The sequence below is a fragment of the Cherax quadricarinatus genome, unplaced genomic scaffold (assembly GCF_038502225.1).
Source record: "Cherax quadricarinatus isolate ZL_2023a unplaced genomic scaffold, ASM3850222v1 Contig85, whole genome shotgun sequence".
NCBI classification, from domain to species: Eukaryota; Metazoa; Arthropoda; class Malacostraca; order Decapoda; family Parastacidae; genus Cherax; species Cherax quadricarinatus.
In genome coordinates this window covers 190,570-209,164 of record NW_027195111.1, presented here as the reverse complement: position 1 = coordinate 209,164, position 18,595 = coordinate 190,570, and the positions used below count along the sequence as shown (strand labels likewise).

At 42.0% G+C, this 18,595-nt stretch overlaps 1 protein-coding gene across 2 annotated transcripts in view; it reads left to right on the top strand.

Annotated features, from left to right (window-relative positions):
* The first annotated feature begins 201 nt into the window (after positions 1–201).
* Ptp69D (Protein tyrosine phosphatase 69D) overlaps positions 202–18,595 on the top strand; it is a 105,079-nt gene continuing 86,685 nt past the window's right edge. Inside the window, exons 1-3 of one of the 2 annotated variants that reach the window (XM_053799673.2) lie at positions 202–316; positions 10,301–10,399; positions 18,019–18,148. In XM_053799673.2, coding sequence (XP_053655648.1) covers positions 10,315–10,399; positions 18,019–18,148 — 215 coding nt within the window. In that variant the 5' untranslated portion in view covers positions 202–316; positions 10,301–10,314. Of the gene's footprint in view, positions 421–10,300; positions 10,400–18,018; positions 18,149–18,595 lie in introns of both variants that reach the window. The other variant, XM_053799674.2, reaches the window with a different exon arrangement.

Genomic DNA, 18,595 nt, shown 5'->3' with positions numbered 1-18,595 from the left:
GGAACCTACCCTCCAACACCACCAGACAGTGTTGGAGACAGTGTTGGAGCCTCGCCCAGGGTGGAACCTACCCTCCAACACCACCAGACAGTGTTGGAGACAGTGTTGGAGCCTCGCCCAGGGTGGAACCTACCCTCCAACACCACCAGACAGTGTTGGAGCCTCGCCCAGGGTGGAACCTACCCTCCAACACCACCAGAGGTCGTCAGTGTTGTTGTTATTCTTGTGGTGGGGTAAACAAAGGCAGTTTTCTCCACTTTTAAGCCACTTTAAGTGGGTTTTAAGCCCCCCTAAGCCACCCACCTACCCAGTGATGGTCAGTTCCACCCCTTAGCCACCCATTAAGGGGTTTAAAGGGGGAAATAAGGGCGTAAATGGGGTGAAATGAGGGCGCGTGTTGAGACGCTGGAGTGAGTCAAGGTATATCCCGAGGTGGGGGTATTATTTTGGGGTATTATACCCCCCTGGGGGCATTAAATGGGCTTTCTGGGGTGACACCGTGCCCCTGGGGAGGTATAAATGTAGTGTCAAGGGGTATCAGGGGGTACATGGGTGTCTAAGGGTATATATGGGATACCTAAATTTCCCGAAGTGGGGGTATTGTTTTGGGGTATTATACCCACCTGGGGCATTAAATGGGCTTTCTGGGGTATCACAGTGCCTTTGGGGTAGTATATGTGGGGTGTCAGGGTGTACATGGGTGTCTAGGGGTATATATGGGATACCCTAATTTCCCGGTTTGAGGGTATTTTTTGGGGGTATTATACCCCCGGGGTTACTAAATTGGCTTTCTGGGGCGCCATAATGCCCCTGAGATGTGTAAATGGGGTGTCAGTGGGTATCGGGGGGTAAATGAGTTTCAGGGGATGAATAATATCTGGAGGTGGGGGTATTATTTTTGGGTATTATACCCCCTGGGGCATTAAATGGGCCTTCTGGGGTGCCACGGTGCCCCTGGGGTGATATTAATAAGGGTATCAGTTGGTATTGGAGTAAATTACTGGGAGTTAATAATACCTCGAGGTGGGAGTATTATTTTGGGGCATTATACCCCTGGGGGCACTAAATGGCACTGATATATGCTAGGGCGCCCCTGGTGGTTATAAATGGGGGTGTCAGGGGATATTAGGGGGTAAATGAGTTTCAGGGGTTGAATGTAATCCCTGAAGGTGGAGGTATTGTTTTGGGGTATTATACCCTCTGGGGGTACTAAATAGGTTTTCTGGGGTGCCACAGTGCCTCTTGGGGGTTATAAATGGGGTATCAGGGGGTAAATGAGTGTCTGGGGGTTAATAATATCTCGAGGTGGGGGTATTGTTTTGGGGTATTATACCCCCTGGGGGTACTAAATGGGTTTTCTGGGGTGCCACAGTGCCTTTTTGGGGTATAAATGGGGTATCGGAAGTAAATGAGTGTATGGGGTGAATCTAATACCCCAAGGTGGTTGGGGGTATTGGGTACTATTCCCCCAGGGGCACTGATTTGCCACAGTGCCCCTGGGGTGGTATAAATGAGGGTATCAGGGGGTAAATAAGTGTCTGGGGGGATAACAGCACCCCCCTGGGGTCACTGGGAAAATTGCTAGTCAATTCCCAGCACCCCAGGGGAGGGCCCTTGATGCCATCAAGAGGGCTCTTGCTCCAAGGGATTGGAGCTGCCCTCCCCTTCCTGGGATCAAAACCAATTCACCCCTCGTTCTTCCAGGCACTATATGACCCCTGTGGTTTTAGTGCTCCTCATGAATTTAATAATAACTGACAGTAATGATAATTAACGATAATAATAATAATACGCCAATTCGGACATATCAAATTATACTCAAAAATTTGTTTTATGGCTCCTGATTCACTTATGGCGTCAGAGCGCCACTCTGTTTACATCCTCCGTGAGCTCTCCGTTTCTCAGTTGTATCTGGAAACTTTCCAAAATTTCAGGGGTTTTAAAATTATTGCATATTTTATATATACGGCCTCACATCGGGTTCCATTCCTAAGAATAGGTCGGTAAGCGAATTAGTCGTTAAGCAAGTATCATACTATAATGGTAGTGGGTTTGTGTCAACCATCTTTGATATTGTTTTAATGAACATGGGGAATATATAATAGCCAAATTCAAATCCAAATACCTACAAAAACCTCTCACATTGATAAACATCTACAGAGTTCCACAGTCAAACATTAGCCAATTTAGTCAAAACCTAGGAAGTATGATAACTGATGCACGCATGAACAAAGATCACTTACTACTCTCAGGTGACTTCAATATAAATCTCCTGCAAGACCAGGACCCACACGTTACTGAATTCACAAACACAATGAGTAACTGCATGTTGCTACCAACAGTAACAAAACCTACAAGAGTTACGGAGACTAGTGTTTCCCTACTTGACCACATCTGGACCAACACCATATCCCCTTTAAAATCAGGCATAATTACAGATAATACCACAGACCATTACCCTACTTTCCTCATAACAACTCTTGGTAAATTACCCCAAGACACTACTAAAGTCACCTTCAGACTTCACAATGAGGCAGCCATTAATAACTTCACAACAGCAGTAACAAACATTGACTGGCACACTGAGCTAGAAATCTATACAGATATTGACGAATGTTTTAATAATTTTCTAAAAAAGACCCAATACCTCTATAACAAGCACTGCCCTAAAAAACTAAACAAATGACAGCTAAGAGACTGAACAGTCCCTGGCTAACACCCCGCATTCTCAAATCCATAATACAAAACACCAATATGAAAAACAGTACAGAATGGGTCACATAACCAGAGACCAAACAAAACGTTACTCGTCAATCCTAACCAGCCTGATAAGAAAGGCAAAAAAATTGTATTATGAGAACAGATTATCCAACTTACGAGGTGATATAAAAAAGACCTGGAAAACCCTATCAGAAATTCTGGGAACAAAAAAGATATCACGAAATAGCGAAATAAAATTAGCAAAATCAGATGAACCCCAACTCCCACCAACAGAAACAGCAAACAGACTCAATGATTTCTTCTCCACTATAGGACAAAACCTTGCCAATAAAATCCCAAGCTCAGATACCCCACCAAATGACTACCTCACCGGCAACTACCCGAACACACTGTTCCTAGCTCCGACTAACCCATACGAAGTCTCCCTTATTATCAACGCACTAAAAAACAAGGCAGGAGATTTAAATACCTTCCCACCCTTTATATACAAAAAAGTGTCACAAGTGCTATCACCAATCATTGCAACACTCTTTAACAAATCCATTGAATCCTACACCTTCCCTACAGTTCTCAAAATAGCAAGGGTCACCCCAATCCATAAAGGAGGAGACCAAACAGAGTTGAATAACTATAGGCCAGTATCCAACTTACACCCTCTCTCAAAAATCTTCGAAAAATTAATTCATAAACGAATCTACTCCTACCTTACCTGGAGTTTACCTGGAGAGAGTTTCGGGGGTCAACGCCCCCGCGGCCCGGTCTGTGACCAGGCCTCCTGGTGGATCAGCGCCTGATCAACCAGGCTGTTGCTGCTGGCTGCACGCAAACCAACGTACGAGCCACAGCCCGGCTGATCAGGAACTGACTTTAGGTGCTTGTCCAGTGCCAGCTTGAAGACTGCCAGGGGTCTGTTGGTAATCCCCCTTATGTGTGCTGGGAGGCAGTTGAACAGTCTCAGGCCCCTGACACTTATTGTATGGTCTCTTAACGTGCTAGTGACACCCCTGCTTTTCATTGGGGGGATGGTGCATCGTCTGCCAAGTCTTTTGCTTTCGTAGTGAGTGATTTTCGTGTGCAAGTTCGGTACTAGTCCCTCTAGGATTTTCCAGGTGTATATAATCATGTATCTCTCCCTCCTGCATTCCAGGGAATACAGGTTTAGAAACCTTATCCTTATCTCCCTTATCTCCCAAAACATACTCAACCCCTGCCAATTTTGATTCAGGTCTAATAAAAATACTAATGATGCTATTATACACATGCTAGAACATATATACACTGCAATAGAGAAAAAAGAAGTCCCACTGGGGATCTTCATTGACTTACGTAAAGCTTTTGATACAGTTGACCATGACTTGCTCCACGTAAAATTGTCACACTATGGTATAAGAGGGCACTCCCTCAACTACCTCAAGTCATACCTCAGCAACAGAAGCCAATATGTGTACGCAAATGGGGCAAACTCTTCTGCACAACCAATTACAGTTGGTGTCCCACAGGGAAGTGTCCTTGGTCCTCTTCTCTTTCTCCTATACATAAATGACCTACCAAATGCTTCGCAATTACTCAAACCCACACTATTTGCAGATGACACTACATACGTCTTCTCCCACCCGAGCCCAGTCACGCTAGCCAATACTGTAAATACCGAATTACAGAAAATATCTACCTGGATGAGGACTAACAAACTTACACTAAACATTGACAAAACCTACTTCATTCAGTTTGGTAACAGAGCTACAGATGTACCTCTTAATATAACGATAAACGGATCACCTATCACAAAGCTAACAGAGGGAAAATTCTTAGGAATCCACCTTGATAATAGACTCAAATTTCATGCACATATACAACAAATTTCTAAGAAAATTTCCAAGACTGTAGGCATACTATCGAAGATACGGTACTATGTTCCCCAGTCAGCCCTCCTGGCCCTATATCACTCTCTTATTTACCCCTATCTCACCTATGGAATTTGTGCATGGGGCTCAACAACAATTAACCATCTCAGACCACTAATTACCCAACAAAAGGCTGCAGTTAGAATGATAACAAATTCTCACTACAGGCAGCACACTCCACCAATATTCAAAACACTCAACCTACTCACCATACAAAACATCCATACTTATTATTGCACTTATTACATACATAGAACACTTAACTCTGATATTAACCCTCCCCTCAAACATCTCCTTGCCAACCTCAACAGAACACATGACCATAACACAAGGCACAGATCACTCTTTGATGTTCCTCGTGTCCATCTCACGCTATGCAAAAACTCAATGCACATAAAAGGCCCTAAAATCTGGAATTCATTACCTGTAAATATAAAAGAAACACTACCTGTTTATAAATTCAAGTCTCTTCTCAAAGATCACTTACTCACCCAAAACCAAATAAATACTGAATAACTGAACCTTATAAATTGTATATCTTAAATGTTTCTCACAATTATATCACATAAATGTTAAACCTAAAACCCAATCTAACTTTATTATTTTTTAAATACACTACCTAACAGAATACTCCATACGACTGAATGTACAGCAATGCATGCAACCATATGACCTGTCTTTGTAATACTCACTTGTTTTTTTTTATTATTATTATCATACCGGCCGATTCCCACCAAGGCAGGGTGGCCCGAAAAAGAAAAACTTTCACCATCATTCACTCCATCACTGTCTTGCCAGAAGGGTGCTTTACACTACAGTTTTTAAACTGCAACATTAACACCCCTCCTTCAGAGTGCAGGCACTGTACTTCCCATCTCCAGGACTCAAGTCCGGCCTGCCGGTTTCCCTGAATCCCTTCATAAATGTTACTTTGCTCACACTCCAACAGCACGTCAAGTATTAAAAACCATTTGTCTCCATTCACTCCTATCAAACACGCTCACGCATGCCTGCTGGAAGTCCAAGCCCCTCGCACACAAAACCTCCTTTACCCCCTCCCTCCAACCCTTCCTAGGCCGACCCCTACCCCGCCTTCCTTCCACTACAGACTGATACACTCTTGAAGTCATTCTGTTTCGCTCCATTCTCTCTACATGTCCGAACCACCTCAACAACCCTTCCTCAGCCCTCTGGACAACAGTTTTGGTAATCCCGCACCTCCTCCTAACTTCCAAACTACGAATTCTCTGCATTATATTCACACCACACATTGCCCTCAGACATGACATCTCCACTGCCTCCAGCCTTCTCCTCGCTGCAACATTCATCACCCACGCTTCACACCCATATAAGAGCGTTGGTAAAACTATACTCTCATACATTCCCCTCTTTGCCTCCAAGGACAAAGTTCTTTGTCTCCACAGACTCCTAAGTGCACCACTCACTCTTTTTCCCTCATCAATTCTATGATTCACCTCATCTTTCATAGACCCATCCGCTGACACGTCCACTCCCAAATATCTGAATACGTTCACCTCCTCCATACTCTCTCCCTCCAATCTGATATTCAATCTTTCATCACCTAATCTTTTTGTTATCCTCATAACCTTACTCTTTCCTGTATTCACCTTTAATTTTCTTCTTTTGCACACCCTACCAAATTCATCCACCAATCTCTGCAACTTCTCTTCAGAATCTCCCAAGAGCACAGTGTCATCGGCAAAGAGCAGCTGTGACAACTCCCACTTTGTGTGTGATTCTTTATCTTTTAACTCCACGCCTCTTGCCAAGACCCTCGCATTTACTTCTCTTACAACCCCATCTATAAATATATTAAACAACCACGGTGACATCACACATCCTTGTCTAAGGCCTACTTTTACTGGGAAAAAATTTCCCTCTTTCCTACATACTCTAACTTGAGCCTCACTATCCTCGTAAAAACTCTTCACTGCTTTCAGTAACCTACCTCCTACACCATACACTTGCAACATCTGCCACATTGCCCCCCTATCCACCCTGTCATACGCCTTTTCCAAATCCATAAATGCCACAAAGACCTCTTTAGCCTTATCTAAATACTGTTCACTTATATGTTTCACTGTAAACACCTGGTCCACACACCCCCTACCTTTCCTAAAGCCTCCTTGTTCATCTGCTATCCTATTCTCCGTCTTACTCTTAATTCTTTCAATTATAACTCTACCATACACTTTACCAGGTACACTCAACAGACTTATCCCCCTATAATTTTTGCACTCTCTTTTATCCCCTTTGCCTTTATACAAAGGAACTATGCATGCTCTCTGCCAATCCCTAGGTACCTTACCCTCTTCCATACATTTATTAAATAATTGCACCAACCACTCCAAAACTATATCCCCACCTGCTTTTAACATTTCTACCTTTATCCCATCAATCCCGGCTGCCTTACCCCCTTTCATTTTACCTACTGCCTCACGAACTTCCCCCACACTCACAACTGGCTCTTCCTCACTCCTACAAGATGTTATTCCTCCTTGCCCTATACACGAAATCACAGCTTCCCTATCTTCATCAACATTTAACAATTCCTCAAAATATTCCTTCCATCTTCCCAATACCTCTACCTCTCCATTTAATAACTCTCCTCTCCTATTTTTAACTGACAAATCCATTTGTTCTCTAGGCTTTCTTAACTTGTTAATCTCACTCCAAAACTTTTTCTTATTTTCAACAAAATTTGTTGATAACATCTCACCCACTCTCTCATTTGCTCTCTTTTTACATTGCTTCACCACTCTCTTAACTTCTCTCTTTTTCTCCATATACTCTTCCCTCCTTGCATCACTTCTACTTTGTAAAAACTTCTCATATGCTAACTTTTTCTCCCTTACTACTCTCTTTACATCATCATTCCACCAATCGCTCCTCTTCCCTCCTGCACCCACTTTCCTGTAACCACAAACTTCTGCTGAACACTCTAACACTACATTTTTAAACCTACCCCATACCTCTTCGACCCCATTGCCTATGCTCTCATTAGCCCATCTATCCTCCAATAGCTGTTTATATCTTACCCTAACTGCCTCCTCTTTTAGTTTATAAACCTTCACCTCTCTCTTCCCTGATGCTTCTATTCTCCTTGTATCCCATCTACCTTTTACTCTCAGTGTAGCTACAACTAGAAAGTGATCTGATATATCTGTGGCCCCTCTATAAACATGTACATCCTGAAGTCTACTCAACAGTCTTTTATCTACCAATACATAATCCAACAAACTACTCACTTGTGCTTTATAGTAATCTGTTTACATTAATGTTTTATCACTGATTTCATCATTGCTTAGTTAATCTTAAGTTAATTTTAAGCCAGCCCGTAATGCTATGCATAGTATAAGTGGCTTTGGCATGCTGCTCTTATCTGTATTTTTTTGTACCTCTGTATGTGTGCTCAAATGTCACCTTTGCACCATTTATAACATTTTTAGTATACAGTGGAATCTCGGTATACGATCAGCTCCCTACTCGAACAAAGCTCGGCACTCGACCAAACAAATACGACCTGCCAGAACTTCACTGTAAGCTATTTCGTGTTTCTTCACATTTTTTGGTGTTTCTTCATATTATTTATATAAATAAGTCTCCATGGGGCCTTCAACAACACAGAAAACCACACGGAAAATTGGTTGGTAAGAACTTGTTTGATACTCAAATGGAGTGGCACTCGAACAGCCTTCTGGACTGAATTAAGGTCGCATACAGAGGTTGCACTGTATTTTTAAATGTTTATACACTAGTATACTGTATATTGTAATAAACAGAATAGAGGAAATCAGCTCTATTATACATTTCTTAGGTTTGCAAACTGGTTGGAGACCTGGTTGTAAATCTGAGTGGTTGGTAAACAAGTACATCGCTAAGCGAGGAGAGGCTCTACGTACTTTGACAATTATACTTGTGTTCCTGTACCTAAATAAACTTACACACTACCCTGGCGTACAGGTACATATTAAAATCACCGAGAGTGTTTCACTAGTGTTGAAGACACAATAAGCATACCTGGAGAGTATACATGAAGAGGGTTTCGGGGGCCAACACCCCCGCGGCTCTGTCTGAGACGAGGCCTTGTAAATTCTCTCCCATGCCGGGAATCGAACCCGGGCCTCGTGGGTGAGAGCCACATATCCACATAATACACTACTAATTCCCCCGTTTCCGCGGGGATACCTTCCAAGACCTACCATGGCTGCCCGAAACCGTATATAGTAGCAAACACTATTAGTCATTTTTCATTTACGTACATACCTATGATAAAGTTTAATTGATAAATTATGTACAAAAAATCTAGCATTAGCACTTCACTGCCTCTCTTAGGCTTTAAATGTCACCAACACAACTTTTGCACTTTGGGGGTCATTATTTAGCAAACTTAAACATTATTTTCGGGCCAGGGTAAACTGTGGTAACGAGACCTGCAGATATGGCGGTCCTACTGTAAAATAATTATAATAATACATGTAATAATAATTGCCACTCTGGGACGCTTTAAATATTGTATATGTTATTATAGACATTGTCATTAATCCATCTGTGACTTTTTTTTTTTTTTTCAAAATTATACAAGAAACATGCTACATATTGTATATATAAAATACAGTGGTACCTCGGGATACGAACTTAATTCGTTCCAGAAGGCTGTTCGAGTGCCGATACCGAACGAATTTGTTCCCATAAGGAATAATGTAAATTAGATTAATCCGTTTCAGACCCCCAAAAATACACTTACAAAAGCACTTAGGTAAATACACTTACATAACTGTTCGAGTTTTGAGCTTTTCGCATCCCGAGGTGCCACTGTGTATACAGTCATAGTAAGACAGATGAACATAATTGTGAGTTGTAGTAGCTGGGCAGCTACTACACCTACCACACCTGACTACCATACCTACCACACCTAACTACCATACCTACCACACCTGACTACCATACCTACCACATCTGACTACCATACCTACCATACCTGACTAGCATAACTACCATACCTACCACACCTGACTACCATACCTACCACACCTGACTACCATACCTACCACACCTGACTACCATACCTACCACACCTGACTACCATACCTACCACACCTGACTACCATACCTACCACATCTGACTACCATACCCACCACACCTGACTACCATACCTACCACACCTGACTACCATACCTACCACACCTGACTACCATACCTACCACACCTGACTACCATACCTACCACACCTGACTACCATACCTACCACACCTGACTACCATACCTACCACATCTGACTACCATACCCACCACACCTGACTACCATACCTACCACACCTGACTACCATACCTACCACACCTGACTACCATACCTACCATGCCTGACTACCATACCTACCACACCTGACTACCATACCTACCACACCTAACTACCATACCTACCACACCTGACTACCATACCTACCACACCTGACTACCATACCTACCACACCTAATTACCATACCTACCACACCTGGATAACCCAAAAAAAGGTGCTTGCTGTGTTACAGGTTTAGCATTTGTCCATGAGAATAACACATTCGCAGGCACTGTAGACCTTATACCTGCTCAACATTTCCTTACGAAGATGATAATGGTATTTCTAGTTAAATTAACACCGTTTTTGTATTGCAGGCCCCTTACCACTGATGGAGAGGCCCAACATGGGAGTCACAATGGCAACGCACCTTATACCATTTATAATTATATTTGCACCCTTCACACAACCTACAGGTAAGCTCATTATTATTGTGAAACGGTTTGCATAAATGCCTTATTTTTTTCCTTTATTCATAAGGGTCTGTTATGGTGTCCAGTAGCTCGGTTGGTAGCACACTCAGCTCACACATTGAGGTCAGCGGTTTGATCCCTGGTACAGGTAGAAACATTAAGATGTGTTTCCTTAAGACTCCTGCTGTCCATGGTCACCTAGCAGTAAAATAGGTACTTAGGTGTTAGTTGACTGGTGCGGGTTGCATATTGACCTAATTTGTGGGAAATGCTCTTTCTATGTAGTAGTATGTACATGAAGTCAGCTATGGCCTGTATACCTTGTACATGTAGAAATAAGGATTATTGTAAATTATTATTATTATTATTATTATTATTATTATTATTGTAAGGGAAATCAAGGACAGAATAATGATAATAGTGTACTCTCTTGAAGCAACCTGATCCCTCGCCCACAATCAACACCACAACATCTATAGATGATCAAACATAAAAAATTTTTAGGGTAATGGGTTGGTGGAATAGTTTTAGTGGGTTTGGGCTTGACAAGGACCTGCCAAGTATGGGCCAGTAGGCCTGCTGCAGTGCTCCTCCTTATATTCTCTCACCGCTCCCAACACCTTACAGGCCATGGTCCTTAGGCATCGACTCTGATTTTTTGAGGGGCAGTGATAAAGACTATTGGTAGTGTTATATGCCAACACATATTTCATTAACACACAATATACTGTTTATGGCATTTTATCAAACTTGTCATTCCCCAGGGACTCAATTAATGCTCACAAAGAATTGATAATATAAGATTTTATTGGGTTTTTTAATCCGGAAGGTTAGCCACCCAGGATAACAAAAGAAAGTCATTGTGTCATTAAGGACTGTCTGTCTTATTTCCTTTGTGGTCCTTCAAGCTTGTCCCCCAGGATGCCACCCACACCAGTCCACTAACACCCAGGTATCTACTTAATGCTAGGTGACCAGTGACAGCAGGTGTAAGGAAACATGCCCAATATTTCCACCCCATACCGGGTATTGAACCTGGACACTCAGTGTGTGTGAAGTGAGTATGCTACCAACCAAGCCAACCAAGTTGTTTATATTTTATCAAGAAGACTTCATTCACCAGGAACTTTAGTAATCTTCACGAAGAGCTAATATAGTCCTTGGTGAATCAAACGTCTTTTCAATAAAATGTGTAACTTAAACTGCATATTGTGTCTTATTAATAGAAAAGACTTTAAGTTTCTTTAGAGTATTAAACCCAGAAGGTAATCAAGAAAGCTAAGCAGTTAGGTTAAGTAAGGTTTGTCAGAAACAGAACGAGTGTTTCCTGACGCGGGTCTTAGTCACATGATGACCCGCAGCTGTAGCTTTTAGTCATCTGACTAAGGCCTTCCACTGGACTACCATTCCACTCCTTTAAAAATGATTGAGATTGGCAAGCAGTGCGGGGTATTTTCATTTGGGTTCATGGATCCTCTGGGCTGGGATGGTACCGATGACTGTCGACAACTCCTTGGTGTCTATACAGTACAACTTTATTTCTGTTCTGCAGTATACAGTAAGGTAGTTCACATGTAATAAATTATTGTTAAGCACGAAAGAGAACCACTAACATGTGATGCATTTAAGGCAGACTTATACAAATATTTACACACTATTTAACTGAAGATCACTGAATCAGTTTGAAGTATTAACACATACTTAAAAATTTACCATTTTTCCATTTAGCTACCTCACTTTTTTGTACATTCAAAAAAAATTCTATTTAATAACCTAAGTCCAGTTCTTAAGTTTGTATTAATACTTCAAACTGATTCAGTGATCTTCGGTTAAGTGGGACTACTTCAGCTGTTTCAAAGTGACTCGAAGTCTTCAGTTTATGGGATGATCGAAAGAGATGATGAAGATACAGGTAGTTAGCTCCAGTAGATATTTAATGGAAGAAGGTGAGTAATTTACCAGTAGGTGAAGAGGAGCAGGATCCTGGTAAATTGTAACATGGTATTTTCTTCTGTAGTTGTTCTGAATTGCTGTTTAAAATGATACTTTGAAAACCATGAGCTTTGAAATACCATGACTGGAACAATACACAAATAAGCCACACACAGGAGAGAGAAGCTTATGACTGTGTTTTGGTCCGACTCGGACCATTTACAAGTCACTGTGATTTGTGAATGGTTCATGTCAGACCAAAACGTCATCATAAGCTTCTCTCTCTCTCCTGTGCAAGGGACATTTTTGCATTTTCCACTAAGATTGACCTAAAGAAGGAAACACATTCACCATCATTCTGTAGGTGTCCCAGAAGTGTGCAGGCATTTATACCCCCAATATATTTAAGGAGCTATTGGTAGTGGTTCAATGGCAATATTTTTATTGGGGTACCTGGGATTTTCAGCAAAACAGGATGGGATAAAGATAGAAATGTTAAAAGCAGGTGGGGATATAGTTTTGGAGTGGTTGGTGCAATTATTTAATAAATGTATGGAAGAGGGTAAGGTACCTAGGGATTGGCAGAGAGCATGCATAGTTCCTTTGTATAAAGTCAAAGGGGATAAAAGAGAGTCCAAAAATTATAGGGGGATAAGTCTGCTGAGTATACCTGGTAAAGTGTATGGTAGAGTTATTATTGAAAGAATTAAGAGTAAGACGGAGAATAGGATAGCAGATGAACAAGGAGGCTTTAGGAAAGGTAGGGGGTGTGTGGACCAGGTGTTTACAGTGAAACATATAAGTGAACAGTATTTAGATAAGGCTAAAGAGGTCTTTGTGGCATTTATGGATTTGGAAAAGGCGTATGACAGGGTGGATAGGGGGGCAATGTGGCAGATGTTGCAAGTGTATGGTGTAGGAGGTAGGTTACTGAAAGCAGTGAAGAGTTTTTACGAGGATAGTGAGGCTCAAGTTAGAGTACGTAGGAAAGAGGGAAATTATTTCCCAGTAAAAGTAGGCCTTAGACAGGGATGTGTGATGTCACCGTGGTTGTTTAATATATTTATAGATGGGGTTGTAAGAGAAGTAAATGCGAGGGTCTTGGCAAGAGGCGTGGAGTTAAAAGATAAAGAATCACACACAAAGTGGGAGTTGTCACAGCTGCTCTTTGCTGATGACACTGTGCTCTTGGGAGATTCTGAAGAGAAGTTGCAGAGATTGGTGGATGAATTTGGTAGGGTGTGCAAAAGAAGAAAATTAAAGGTGAATACAGGAAAGAGTAAGGTTATGAGGATAACAAAAAGATTTTAAGAAAAAGAGGATAAATAAGTATACACGATATGATGTAGGGCGAAATGACAGTAGTTTGTTGGATTATGTATTGGTAGATAAAAGACTGTTGAGTAGACTTCAGGATGTACATGTTTATAGAGGGGCCACAGATATATCAGATCACTTTCTAGTTGTAGCTACACTGAGAGTAAAAGGTAGATGGGATACAAGGAGAATAGAAGCATCAGGGAAGAGAGAGGTGAAGGTTTATAAACTAAAAGAGGAGGCAGTTAGGGTAAGATATAAACAGCTATTGGAGGATAGATGGGCTAATGAGAGCATAGGCAATGGGGTCGAAGAGGTATGGGGTAGGTTTAAAAATGTAGTGTTAGAGTGTTCAGCAGAAGTTTGTGGTTACAGGAAAGTGGGTGCAGGAGGGAAGAGGAGCGATTGGTGGAATGATGATGTAAAGAGAGTAGTAAGGGAGAAAAAGTTAGCATATGAGAAGTTTTTACAAAGTAGAAGTGATGCAAGGAGGGAAGAGTATATGGAGAAAAAGAGAGAGGTTAAGAGAGTGGTGAAGCAATGTAAAAAGAGAGCAAATGAGAGAGTGGGTGAGATGTTATCAACAAATTTTGTTGAAAATAAGAAAAAGTTTTGGAGTGAGATTAACAAGTTAAGAAAGCCTAGAGAACAAATTGATTTGTCAGTTAAAAATAGGAGAGGAGAGTTATTAAATGGAGAGTTAGAGGTATTGGGAAGATGGAAGGAATATTTTGAGGAATTGTTAAATGTTGATGAAGATAGGGAAGCTGTGATTTCGTGTATAGGGCAAGGAGGAATAACATCTTGTAGGAGTGAGGAAGAGCCAGTTGTGAGTGTGGGGGAAGTTCGTGAGGCAGTAGGTAAAATGAAAGGGGGTAAGGCAGCCGGGATTGATGGGATAAAGATAGAAATGTTAAAAGCAGGTGGGGATATAGTTTTGGAGTGGTTGGTGCAATTATTTAATAAATGTATGGAAGAGGGTAAGGTACCTAGGGATTGGCAGAGAGCATGCATAGTTCCTTTGTATAAAGGCAAAGGGGATAAAAGAGAGTGCAAAAATTATAGGGGGATAAGTCTGTTGAGTGTACCTGGTAAAGTGTATGGTAGAGTTATAATTGAAAGAATTAAGAGTAAGACGGAGAATAGGATAGCAGATGAGCAAGGAGGCTTTAGGAAAGGTAGGGGGTGTGTGGACCAGGTGTTTACAGTGAAACATATAAGTGAACAGTATTTAGATAAGGCTAAAGAGGTCTTTGTGGCATTTATGGATTTGGAAAAGGCGTATGACAGGGTGGATAGGGGGGCAATGTGGCAGATGTTGCAAGTGTATGGTGTAGGAGGTAGGTTACTGAAAGCAGTGAAGAGTTTTTACGAGGATAGTGAGGCTCAAGTTAGAGTATGTAGGAAAGAGGGAAATTTTTTTCCCAGTAAAAGTAGGCCTTAGACAAGGATGTGTGATGTCACCGTGGTTGTTTAATATATTTATAGATGGGGTTGTAAGAGAAGTAAATGCGAGGGTCTTGGCAAGAGGCGTGGAGTTAAAAGATAAAGAATCACACACAAAGTGGGAGTTGTCACAGCTGCTCTTTGCTGATGACACTGTGCTCTTGGGAGATTCTGAAGAGAAGTTGCAGAGATTGGTGGATGAATTTGGTAGGGTGTGCAAAAGAAGAAAATTAAAGGTGAATACAGGAAAGAGTAAGGTTATGAGGATAACAAAAAGATTAGGTGATGAAAGATTGAATATCAGATTGGAGGGAGAGAGTATGGAGGAGGTGAACGTATTCAGATATTTGGGAGTGGACGTGTCAGCGGATGGGTCTATGAAAGATGAGGTGAATCATAGAATTGATGAGGGAAAAAGAGTGAGTGGTGCACTTAGGAGTCTGTGGAGACAAAGAACTTTGTCCTTGGAGGCAAAGAGGGGAATGTATGAGAGTATAGTTTTACCAACGCTCTTATATGGGTGTGAAGCGTGGGTGATGAATGTTGCAGCGAGGAGAAGGCTGGAGGCAGTGGAGATGTCATGTCTGAGGGCAATGTGTGGTGTGAATATAATGCAGAGAATTCGTAGTTTGGAAGTTAGGAGGAGGTGCGGGATTACCAAAACTGTTGTCCAGAGGGCTGAGGAAGGGTTGTTGAGGTGGTTCGGACATGTAGAGAGAATGGAGCGAAACAGAATGACTTCAAGAGTGTATCAGTCTGTAGTGGAAGGAAGGCGGGGTAGGGGTCGGCCTAGGAAGGGTTGGAGGGAGGGGGTAAAGGAGGTTTTGTGTGCGAGGGGCTTGGACTTCCAGCAGGCATGCGTGAGCGTGTTTGATAGGAGTGAATGGAGACAAATGGTTTTTAATACTTGACGTGCTGTTGGAGTGTGAGCAAAGTAACATTTATGAAGGGATTCAGGGAAACCGGCAGGCCGGACTTGAGTTCTGGAGATGGGAAGTACAGTGCCTGCACTCTGAAGGAGGGGTGTTAATGTTGCAGTTTTAAAAACTGTAGTGTAAAGCACCCTTCTGGCAAGACAGTGATGGAGTGAATGATGGTGAAAGTTTTTCTTTTTCGGGCCACCCTGCCTTGGTGGGAATCGGCCGGTGTGATAAAAAAAAAAAAAAAATAATAATAAAAAGATTAGGTGATGAAAGATTGAATATCAGATTGGAGGGAGAGAGTGTGGAGGAGGTGAATGTATTCAGATATTTGGGAGTGGACGTGTCGGCGGATGGGTCTATGAAAGATGAGGTGAATCATAGAATTGATGAGGGGAAAAGAGTGAGTGGTGCACTTAGGAGTCTGTGGAGACAAAGAACTTTGTCCTTGGAGGCAAAGAGGGGAATGTATGAGAGTATAGTTTTACCAACGCTCTTATATGGGTGTGAAGCATGGGTGATGAATGTTGCAGCGAGGAGAAGGCTGGAGGCAGTGGAGATGTCATGTCTGAGGGCAATGTGTGGTGTGAATATAATGCAGAGAATTCGTAGTTTGGAAGTTAGGAGGAGGTGCGGGATTACCAAAACTGTTGTCCAGAGGGCTGAGGAAGGGTTGTTGAGGTGGTTCGGACATGTAGAGAGAATGGAGCAAAACAGAATGACTTCAAGAGTGTATCAGTCTGTAGTGGAAGGAAGGCGGGGTAGGGGTCGGCCTAGGAAAGGTTGGAGAGAGGGGGTAAAGGAGGTTTTGTGTGCGAGGGGCTTGGACTTCCAGCAGGCATGCGTGAGCGTGTTTGATAGGAGTGAATGGAGACAAATGGTTTTTAATACTTGACGTGCTGTTGGAGTGTGAGCAAAGTAACATTTATGAAGGGGTTCAGGGAAACCGGCAGGCCGGACTTAAGTCCTGGAGATGGGAAGTACAGTGCCTGCACTCTGAAGGAGGGGTGTTAATGTTGCAGTTTAAAAACTGTAGTGTAAAGCACCCTTCTGGCAAGACAGTGATGGAGTGAATGATGGTGAAAGTTTTTCTTTTTCGGGCCACCCTGCCTTGGTGGGAATCGGCCAGTGTGATAATAAAAAATAAAAAAAAACTCTTTTGCATTACAATATCTGTTTAAGTGCCGTAATGAACGAGACTGCTGGATAATGTTAGAAACCAAAAAACTGATCATAATAAATGGCACTGTATGTACACTGTATCCAAATGTTTCGTGGATGACTTTATAGTTACCTGAGCATCCAGCAGATCTGTATGCATAAGTTAGATCAGATTGAGTGGAAGCAAGTGGTTAATAAATGAGAAACTTTTGCAACATTTGGGAATCTTTATTCTTGAAATGTTTTTCCAGCCAGTGGCTTCTTCGGTGCAATACAGAGAAAGGTGGTAGATGAGGAGTTTGAGGTAATCAGTCCCCCAGCCTGGAGTTGATGTGTTCAGTCCATCAATCTTGAAAAAAGACTGAATACATAGACTCCAGGCTGAGGGAGTGGGAAAACCACTGGCTGGCAAAACATCTCCAGGATAAAAATTCCCAAATGTTGTGTAAATGTTTCGTTTATTGACCTTAGTTCTATTTAAGCTCGAGCAAGGTGACACTTGTGAAGAGATTTGGGGAAATTGGCTAGTCAGATTTGAGTTCTGGAGGTGGGAAATACAGTGACTGCACTCTGGAGGAAGGGTTACCTGGAGGTTACCTGGAGGTTATTCCGGGAATCAACGCCCCCGCGGCCCAGTCCATGACCAGGCCTCCCGATGGATGGGCATATTACAGTTCTGAAGGTCACTTCACTTGTGTTATTTGCTCACTCCTGACAAGACAGCTATTGAATGAATGATGGTAAGTGTATTTCACCTTGGGGGTGATGGGTCACCCCCAACCTTGGTGAATGACAACTTATGTAATTAAAAAAATTGCTTGTTTAACTTTTTTTTTTACTCTACAGGGAGTCAGTCAGTTAAAGAATTAAGCATAACTACTGGTGGAAATGAGGTGCTTGCCGGCACTAATGTCACCATTAGCTGCAAGGGCCGCGGGGACTTCCTACAATGGCTTCACGGTCACCATAATATTACGTAAGTAATTACCTATTTGTAATTACAAGTGTTCCTCACTTTACGATGAGTCAGTTTGTGTTATTTTAACTTTACAATGGTACGATAACAAATCATACTCATTGCTGTACATTTATTCATAGACTAAAGTGTAATGAACACTCGTCACTGCTCAGTAATAACCCTCATGGAGACAGAATCTGAGGAGGCTAATTGATATGCATATTTTGACTTCCTTCTGGGGTCCTCTTCAGCAGATGCTGAAGAGTCAAAATATACAGATCAATTAATCTCCTGAGTTTGTCTCCACATTGGTTATTATTCAACATTTACTGATAGGATAAACTTGCACATATTCACTTATTTACTTTTCAATACTGGTACAGTGGAACCTCGGCTTACGAATGCCCCACCATGCGATTTTTTCAGGATATGAATGGTCACTCTATCGATTTTTTGCTTCTGGAT